Source organism: Pollicipes pollicipes, unplaced genomic scaffold (assembly GCF_011947565.3).
Source record: "Pollicipes pollicipes isolate AB1234 unplaced genomic scaffold, Ppol_2.1 Scaffold_4881;HRSCAF=5763_pilon_pilon_pilon, whole genome shotgun sequence".
Classification (NCBI taxonomy): Eukaryota; Metazoa; Arthropoda; class Thecostraca; order Pollicipedomorpha; family Pollicipedidae; genus Pollicipes; species Pollicipes pollicipes.
The window spans coordinates 32,065,011-32,074,651 of NW_023596576.1; the positions used below are offsets into that span (position 1 = coordinate 32,065,011).

Consider the following 9,641-nt stretch of genomic DNA (forward strand, 5'->3'; position numbering starts at 1 on the left):
TTGTCGGCTTAGGCCTCGTTGTCGCTTGAAATGTTTCAGTTTTTGTAGACGAGAGACGCTGAGTGTTAGTCAGCGACAAGAGAGGAAGGGTTGGGACTAAGAGCGAGTTGCAGGTGCTGTGGGTGCGGATAACGCTTTCGTTAAATTTTGTTTTGATGCACACATGTTTAGTTTCGCTGACCGAATTAGCTGTGCAAAATATCCGTTTCTATTTTTAGCGAAATATTTGGGTCCATATGTCATTCTATGGTAAGATCGGGTGTGTAGGTGTTGCTGAGAGTGCACCCAAGAATAGCTTTTGTCAGTTGGCAGGCAAGAAGACTTAATAGCTGCGCTTAGCTGTTATTGACTAATTTAAACCTATGTTTACAATCTCGCCGAAAAATTACTAGGAATACAAATTAACTTTAAATATCAGAGTAAGCATGCATCACGAATCTCTATCATCTCGATATAAAAATGGAGTTAATCCCTCTCCTGCAAAGGGGCTTGCGTCCCCTTAAGCGTCTTCTTGAATGTGTGCGAAACCTGAGGGAAACTTGCGTTTTATTGCTGCCAAGTCTGGAATGTGGGAAGTCTAAGAGAGAAAAAAGGGACTTGAGCCGGGAGTATGGCTGTGGCGCGCGTGGCCTGACGCCTCACGCTGGGCTCAGCTCGCGCCGGCTCCTCTTGACCAGCTCGGCCGCCGAGCGGCGCGTCGCGGCCAGAGGCGCGCGGCGGTATGGGCGGGCGCTAGACTCACCGGCCGACGCCGCGTCGGCCGTGCGGTGCGGTGTGGCGCGGCCGGTCGGCCCAGGGCGCCGCTCTCCCTGCGCCCATCGGAGCCGCCAGCTGGCGCTCGAGCACCTGCCCCCCGCCCCTCCCTCCACCCCCACCCCCGCTCCCGCGTTCCATCTGCGTGAGTGTCGCCCTGAGCCGTGTCGCAGCGCTCGGGTGCGCGCCCCCGCCCCTCCCTCCACCCCCACCCCCGCTCCCGCGTTCCATCTGCGTGAGTGTCGCCCTGAGTCGCGTCGCAGCGCTCGGGTGCGCGCCCCCGCCCCTCCCTCCACCCCTACCCCGCTCCCGCGTTCCATCTGCGTGAGTGTCGCCCTGAGTCGCGTCGCAGCGCTCGGGTGCGCGCCATGCGCTGTGCCTGCCAGCGCGCACAGCTCCGCCTCGTCCGGTCTCGGGAGCAGCAGTCGCGCGCCGCAGCTGGACGGGAGGAATAGGACCGTGGCGCGGAGTTTGGGTCTCATTTGCGATGCTGTCACCTGAGCAGAGGTTAATTTTGGACGCGCTGTCCTTGCCAGGCACCCTTGGAAATGTTTGCCCATTGGAGCTAGAGTCAAGTTAGTGACGTTCAGGAGATTCTAATCCTGCCCCATCGATAACAAACAATCTTGTGTACATTTGCAACTCGATCTTCAAACTTTCAAGCTAACGGATGTCTCTCGCTTCCAGGCGCCCACAGGCATTCCGCAGTTTCATTTCGATCCGCTGGTCGGTAATGCAATGTCAAAAATAACGTCGGATTTACGTGATGGTACAAATTGTCAATTTCCCGACCCGTCTCGTATTGTGTTCGGTGTGGGTGCCGCTTTTTGTTGCATTTTGTAGAGTTGTTGATGTGATATAGCAGCTTCTCGTGTGTTTGCATGTTTGGATGTTCATTGTCCGAAAATCTGGCTAACAAAACACATCACACCTTATCACGTCACCACATGAGCGTGACAAAAGGAGAAACGCGTTGAAATTATTTACAGTTTACATACTTTTGAAGACATTGTTTTCATAAAGATGACTTGACGTCGACAGCTTCAGATAAAGTGTAGCTGCCGTCTGTGCGTTGAGCGCGGGGCTCGCCACAATCCCTTGCGGTAATATACGTGGAAAAACCGCGCGTGACAAAATAAATTTCAGCCTCTTTGTCGTATTGTGGAAAGCGTTTTTTTCGTTGCTTCTGGCAGCGCGATATTGTGAAGTAAAAACAAGAATTGCAAATGTCAGCAGTTAGCTTTGTAAAAACTGGACTGGAAGACATCTGCGTTATCCCTGAACATATGTTTCACGGTAGCCTCGGTGGAAACATTGAATCTGACCTGGCAACCTGGGGTATGGCTGCTCACGAGAACACCTACAGAGACGGATCTAAAGCGGATGCCTGGGGTATGGCTGTTCACGAGAACACCTACAGAGACGGATCTAAAGCGGATGCCTGGGGTATGGCTGCTCACGAGAACACCTGCAGAGGCGGATCTAAAGCGGATGCCTGGGGCATGGCCGCTCACGAGAAGACCCACAGAGACGGACCTAAAGCGGATCCCCGTTTTGGGTGTGCTTCTGTGCAGAGTCCTGTCACACGGTCTTATGCTTTTCGTGGCTGTGCAGCGGTTTGAACATCCGAACTAGTACCCATTCTTGAAGCGCTCCACTTTGTAGACATTGGCAGCGACAATCAACACTTAATTTTATCCGACTGTCTTACGGACTCTTATGACTTTTGGCTATCGGTTGTAGTATTTAAATACCTAATGTCTTTATTTGCGTTTGCATTTAATGCATTCACTGCCTTAACACAGACTTATCGGAGTCTAATGCCGTATGGCATTGCAGGATTTGGATTAGTCACATCGCATTCTCAGGGCATTTTAACTCTCCTCACTACACTGTCCCGAGCCGGGAAGCTGATGGCATTCTACGAGATACCGAGCCACGTTGGCACATGGGCTAATGAAGTAGCTGGTGCCGTGGCAAGACTTTCCACACACGCAACTGGCATCCTCGTTGTGAGATTCCCTGCTGACGTCCCTGCTAATCCCTATGAGAGTCCCTGCTGACGGCCTGCATGCAGTAATAACTGCATCCGTGTGCGCGAGCGGTGACAAGCGGATTGGAGTGTACATACCGCCAACAAACTGAGAGGGACGTAGGCTGGTTGGGACCATGGGCGTCCAGCTGTCGTAAGATGAGGCGGGATGAAGTGATGCCATCCGGCCTGAGAGAAGGACATACAGATGCGACTCACAGATGCCTATTATGTGGGGAAGACCGACCGCGATGTGCTCGCCGTCGGAGCGTTACACCGCGGGATATGTCTTAATTACACGGTGTATCACGGACATTCTGCACGGTATGCCTTGATTGTCACCGCCATTGGGGCTTTACGACGCACTCAGCTGCTCAGGCTGTATGATGTCGCCTGCCTCTCGCCCTGGCAGGAAGGGTGGGCACCGCAGGGAATCGAACTCTGTACCTCTGGTTTCCCGGACGCGCAGTGGTTAACAACAAGGGTTCCTGCGCCGGACGCGCTCCGGCATTTCGGGAGGTGCCGCGAGTTTGGCGAAGGACGTCCACATTTCCAGTGTTCTCGAGGGCGTATAATTTTGTGGCATATATATGACGTAACCTTGTCTCCTCACTGTTTTCACTCATTTGTTAAATTGAAGTTTAGTTACGGGTGCCATATGACCAGGCAGTCGGCGCCCGCTCAAGCCCAAATGATCATCACCATCGGGTGTGGATGCTGTCGTACCACTAGAGTGCATTGTCGGACGATAATTTACCTGTTACATCCATATCGGAGACGTTCCGTCAGGACGTTTGCCCAAAGCTGGCATTGTGCAATGACGTGTACGATGCGGACAGATCAGTTCTGCCGATAATTCACTTGTTTCCGCATGTGGTAGACATGTCCTAGTCTTGGATGACCTACCTCCTTACTGCAGTTCCTGACGTCAGCATTGTTATCGATCCAGTCCAGATTTGAGTTCGGCTAGCGGTCTCTCCAGATCAGAGTACCCATCGAGGATGTGATGTTCCCAGCTGATCGATCCGCTCTGTCTCTGTCGGTCTCTGTCTCCGTCTCTGTCTCTGTCTCTGTCTCTGTCTCTGTCTCTCGCGCACATTACACACGTTATTTTTCCATCATCCCATTAGCACACATTGCACCAAAGTGGAGGACTTATTTGGGGGAAGTTTTGTATGAACGTATGTAGTGGCGTGCGAATCAGAATTAGATCGGAATTCGTACCTCAAGCTTTTAGTTTTTTTTAGAGACGTGGATGATATTTTTGGAGTATGGCCGCATGGTCAAGAGGCATTAAAACAACACCATACCGTTGCAAACAGCATATGCCCGAAGTTCAAGTTGACCTTTGTTGTTCCGAAACTGACAGAGTTCTTAGGCGTGATTGTAATACGAAAATGCGACTACATCCAAGCTGGTTTGTTCTCAAAACCATCCGACAGCAACAGCACGAGTGTAGTTTCGCATAAAGAAGCCGGTGTGTCTGAACGGTAACAAATGACAAGCCCACTCGAAATGCGCCAACAAACGGGTTTCCCCCCGAACCGGGCCCACTTTCTTCTCGAAAGTTGGGTTGGAGAGGGGGATTGGAGCCTCCCAACTAAAATGCGGCCTATAAACTACTGCTGTAAAGTGTATCTTAATTTGGGGTCAGGGATTGCACATGTAAGGTAGTGCCGACATAGTGTAAGATAGTGCCGACATGGTGTAAGGTAGTGCCGACATAGTGTAAGGTAGTGCCGACATAGTGTAAGATAGTGCCGACATAGTGTAAGGTAGTGCCGACATAGTATAAGGTAGCGCCGACATGGTGTGAGATAGTGCCGACATAGTGTAAGATAGTGTCGACATAGTGTAAGATGGTGCCGACATAGTGTAAGATGGTGCCGACATAGTGTAAGATAGTGCCGACATAGTGTAAGATAGTGCCGACATAGTGTAAGATAGTGCCGACATAGTGTAAGATAGTGCCGACATAGTGTAAGGTAGTGCCGACATAGTGTAAGGTAGTGCTGACATTGTGTTCCGACGTACCCTACACACGGTGCGGCCGTAGCGACCGTCTGAGGCTGTGCCGCTGCGGCACCACCGGCGAGCACTGACCTATGCCCGCCGCCGGTCAGGTACGACATGCTGGAGGACTCGCCGCTGTCGCCGGTGCCGGTCCGAGAGAACGGCGCGGCCCGACCTGCGCTGCCGACGCGGACGGCCGCCAGCCGGCCGGGCGCCGCTCAGAAACAGGGACCGCTCCCGGTGAGTCCTGACCGCCGGCCGGGCGCCACCACCTTCCGGCCTCCCTCGGTGAGTCCTGGCCGCCGGCCGGGCGCCACCACCGTCCGGCCTCCCTCGGTGAGTCCTGACCGCCGGCCGGGCGCCACCACCGGCCGACCTCCCTCGTGCCGTCCGGATCTAGTCGGACGGGCCTGCGAACGCGAGCGAGTTTGGCAGGGCAGCAGCGGCGGCTGTGTAAACCGTGAAGTGGCTGAGTGTTGCTGATCTCTGAAGTCTGAGGAGTCGGCCAGACCGCTAGGCTGGGTGTGGTCCTGCGGGCTCGGGGCGTCCTCGCAGTCTGTTTCGGGTCTGAGGTCCGGCACTGTTTCAGAACCCAGTGGATGTGTGCACGTCAGGGGGACGGGGGAGGAGGGGGGGGGGGGGGGGGGTAGTGACAGGTGGGCTAGGCCCTCAAGTGGGGGAAATGGTTGTGTTATCATGTAAACAAACAACTTCGAAAATTATGCATATTTCCATTATTCACTACAGCTGGTCGCTATGTAGCCGGCTCTTAATTATGAAGGCGATTTCGATTTGGGGGAGATGACACGTGCCGCGGACCTATTCCTGGTACGGTCTATCAGGCGGTGCCCAGGTCGTGGCAGCAAAGCCGGCCCCGGTCTGAGTCATCGGGCTGGCGCGTCAGTCTTCGCTCAGCCGGGATGCACCACATCCCGTTGGTCGCCCCAGCGCGACACGCGCAGCGTGCCGGCGCTGTCGCTCAGCCGGCCACACGTCCAGACGGACAGCCGGCCGCTGCTGGTCGCCCCAGCGCGACACGCGCAGCGCGCCGGCGCTGTCGCTCAGCCGGCCACACGTCCAGACGGACAGCCGGCCGCTGCTGGTCGCCGCAAACAAAGCTACTCCCGCGCATGGCGCTAGGTTTGCTGCCAATGCCCGGGGTGCGCAGCGGCGATCTGGATGGGCGCGGCGTGTTATGCATCGTTGCGTGATAGTAAATTTCTCTCAGGACCGACGCTGGGTTCTCCGACCTAGACCCGTATTCCTTCCTTGCGTGGGCTCACACTCCGCGAGTGGGATGGTTGCGAGCTTGAGTCATCGCGAACATCGGCCGGCGTCCGAGCCCTGAATGCCCTGTGGTCCAACCGAAGCCGTTCTGTGTCTGCGGGTGGCCTAGAACGTTGCTCGGCCGGCGGTTCGTCCCCAGTCCTCGGCACTGCCCCCCGGCACGACGGGCGGCAGATCCCACATCATCCCCGGTCTAACTCGAAACAGTGTGGCCAGGCTGTGCCGTCAGGGGCTCCGTGGCCGACCCTCCGTGGCCGCCGGCTGTGTGTGCTGTGCTGTGTTGTGCAGCGCCGGTGCTGTGCCCTGTCGTGTCGTGCGTCGTCGTGCGCCGCGAATGGAGCGGCTCGGCGACCGGGCGCCGGCCCGACCGCCATGCGCGTGTCTGACTTACGCTGACGCCGCGCCCGACTGACGCTGACGCCGCGCCCGCAGACGGCATCGCCAGCCCTGGAGACGGCCGGAGCCGGCTCCCGGCCGGTCCCGCCGCAGCGGCAGCTCAACGGAAGTAGAGACGTGTAGTCTCGCTCGGGAGACCCGCGCGGGAGAGCGCGGCCGACGCTGGGCTCCGCGGGCAGCGCCTCCATTGCCTGTCATCCCCGGCGCCCACCGTGACGGTGGCAGTCTCCGCGGTGTCGAAAACGGGACGCTTGCCTGCAGGGATCGCAGTCGGCATGGGTAAACTCACGCCTTGCAGTTGGGCCATGTGAACTTGAGGGAGAGGAAGTGAAAGGCGTGGACCGGAAAGACCAAAGCAGCGGCGTGGCTCTCCAAATAGCTGAGCGTTGAGATGTTCGGGCATTTTATGTTAGTCCTGTTTCAGGGGTGATCTGGTAAAGTAAAGCCACGTGGGGCACGTCTCGCGGCGGCTGATTGACGGTTGTAGCCTTGCGCTGGCTCTGGCTCGTGCCAATCTCGCGAGCGAACCTTCCAGTATGTGTATTGTGTATGTGGGCGTGGGTGTGTGCCACTGGAGATAATATTGCTCGAGGCAATTTGTTTTGGGCGTTGACGTACATTGTAGGAGAGATGTTCCGTGTTTACAATATAACCAGGCGAAACAACTGGGCCTGACCGAGCCCAGGAGGCACTTGTTGCGTGTGTTGTCTGGTGATGGATCGTAAGTTTCGTGTGTTTGTGTCTCATGGTATATTATTTAACACTGCTTATTGAGCGGGGATGGTGTTGGGTCGGGTTTTGGGAAGGGTGGAGCGGGAAAGCTGGTAATTCTTACTGCAGGTCGTCTTCTCTAACTGCGTATCCACGTGACCAAGTGTGTCTGGCCAGCGTCAGTGTCGGTCAGTCGCTGCGGCGCGGGATTGAATCTCTGTCGTCCACGCCGACTTTGCCCATCGCAGTCGACTTTGCTTTCGCGCGAGCGCGGTGCCGTCGGCGGCGTCCCGTATCTTTCCGCTAGCGACTGTGCCGGCTTGTCCCGGCACTCTCTCGGGGAGGGGGCGGGGGGGGAGGGCAGCGCTCTCCCGATCTGTTACAGCTGTTTGTACTGCTGAATGTTTATACGGCCGTTGAATAATATGCGCTTGGCGCCGGAGAGCGGTGTGTGGCGGCCCGGATGGCAGCAGGAATGTGTGCAAACAGCGTGCTGACCTTCCCGCGTGACTCTCACTCCAAGCCAAACAGAGCGGGCGATGCGTCAGCGCCCGCTGCCGGCCGGCCGCCCATTCAGCTGCTCATGCCAGGCAAGGCTTTGAGTCAGACAGACACGACGGCCGGCCGCCCGGGCTGGCGGGGAGGCGCGGCGATGGCGGGGGCGACCCACGTGTCGACGCAGGTGACGGGGACGGCACTTCCCGGCGGAGAAGCGTCTCCCGCAAGTGTCAGGCACGTGCCGACGCTGGTGAGGGGACGGCACTTCCCGGCGGAGAAGCGTTTCCCCGCAAGTGTCAGGTGACTGAGCTTGTCCCCACACATGTCAGGTGACTGGGTAGCAATGTTACGACCGTGCTGGCGATTGATCTCGTTTTAAATTGAGTGATTTATTTATCTGATTATTTGATAGCATGGTTGATCGATTGAAATGTAGGGAATGTCGCGCTAGTGTGTGCGCTGGCTTCCGCTGTACGTCCAGCACTGCTGCCACTGAAGGGATCCCACTGGAACGTGATACAAAGTCTGACCGGCCCGCCTTACTGTGCCGGCTCAATGTGTTCTATTCAGTGCTGAGCAAATGCAGGCGTTGGCAGAGGGACTGGGCCCGTTGAGTGAACGTGCTGGGGCGATGGTGCACCGCTGTGCGCTGCCAGTCTGGGAACAAACGTGTGGAGCCTTCGACAAAGCTCTCGCCTCGCATCGTATCTTCGGGTTCGTTATCCCTTCTAGTCTCCGAAACGCGCAACAGCTGGTCGGTGTCCAACCGGAGGCCACGCGCGTGGCCGGGGGGTCACGACGCGCGACCTCGTCAGAGCCGAGCCCGGGGCTCGTGACGGACTGCACGCACCTGCCCGCTCCAGCCGCGCGCTTGTCTGTGGTCAGGGTCGGCGGCTGCGCGTGTTATTGTTGAGCGCGGTCAGTTTGGCGCCGGTGCGTGCATGGCCTGCGGTTCTTCACCCCCGCCGCTGGCAGCCAGGCGCGCCCGCCGCGCTGCACCCCGCCCGCACGCACGCCTGGTGGCGGCCGCTCCACCTCTGCGACGGGAATAGCGTCTCATTGCGTTTGGCCGCGTCGCAAGAATGCTGGGGAGGGTCGACGTGGTTCATGACCTTGCCGTGTCAGCGGCCCGCCCGCAGGCCAGCTATTGGCTGGGTTGGCGACAGGCGCAAAAAGTTGCGCATTTGGGTCAAGTTCATCGCCGTCTGGGCCGCGTGATCCCGAAAATACACCGTTTGACTTCGTAGTAAGAAACTATCCCGTGACTACAGTTGTTAATGGGAACTTTGTCAGCAGGATTGTGGCCGCAGTTGATGGTACCGACCACCATGTGAACTATTGATAGTGTTGCAGTTGCCGACATGGCTGTTCTGTGTTTAGCGTACGCACGGAACATTTACAGATCGCACGGTTGTCACTGTTGTGGCCGGCTGGTGACGACGGTCGGGTCTTGGCACACGTTGGCCGCAGCTTCGGCACCGATATGAGTCATACGTTACCCCTGGGTGACCTTCTGTTCGTGCCCAGTGGTGCCCGAGCATCAGACCACCACCGCTTGCCGGCTCATCTGTGAAGAGAAGAACTGTAGGACCGTTTGTCTCACTTTTTATCTGGCAACTTTTTGCACACTTGTCATGGTGCTTAGCCGTTTTCTGTTCCCTTGCCAGAATGGAAGATTTGTGTTTCGAGGAAAATCAGTATCTCCACAACTTGTACGTCAAGGCGATCATGAGGCGAAAGAGGGCTTTCAGTGTAACTTGCCGTCAGTTTGTGCGTGTTGTGAGTTTAATCTGTGTCCAGTTGTGTCCCTTAACAGGGTAAGTTTGGCGGACATGCCTAGTTCTGCTGTCATATTTTATTCAGAACGTTATATGCTATTCACTTTTAATCGATATTTTCAATAGCAAAAAATGAGAACGATACGGCTGGCGGACTTTTATTGAGTTTAGGC

General features: G+C 56.5%; 1 protein-coding gene across 1 annotated transcript in view; it reads left to right on the forward strand.

Annotated features, from left to right (window-relative positions):
* LOC119100257 (Golgi-associated PDZ and coiled-coil motif-containing protein) overlaps window positions 1-8,908 on the forward strand; it is a 36,844-nt gene extending 27,936 nt beyond the window's left edge. Inside the window, exons 10-12 of the mRNA XM_037223365.1 lie at window positions 4,909-5,038; window positions 5,641-5,675; window positions 8,830-8,908. Of these exons, the coding sequence (XP_037079260.1) occupies window positions 4,909-5,038; window positions 5,641-5,675; window positions 8,830-8,908 (244 nt within the window). The remainder of the gene's footprint in view (window positions 1-4,908; window positions 5,039-5,640; window positions 5,676-8,829) is intronic.
* The last annotated feature ends 733 nt before the right edge of the window (window positions 8,909-9,641 follow it).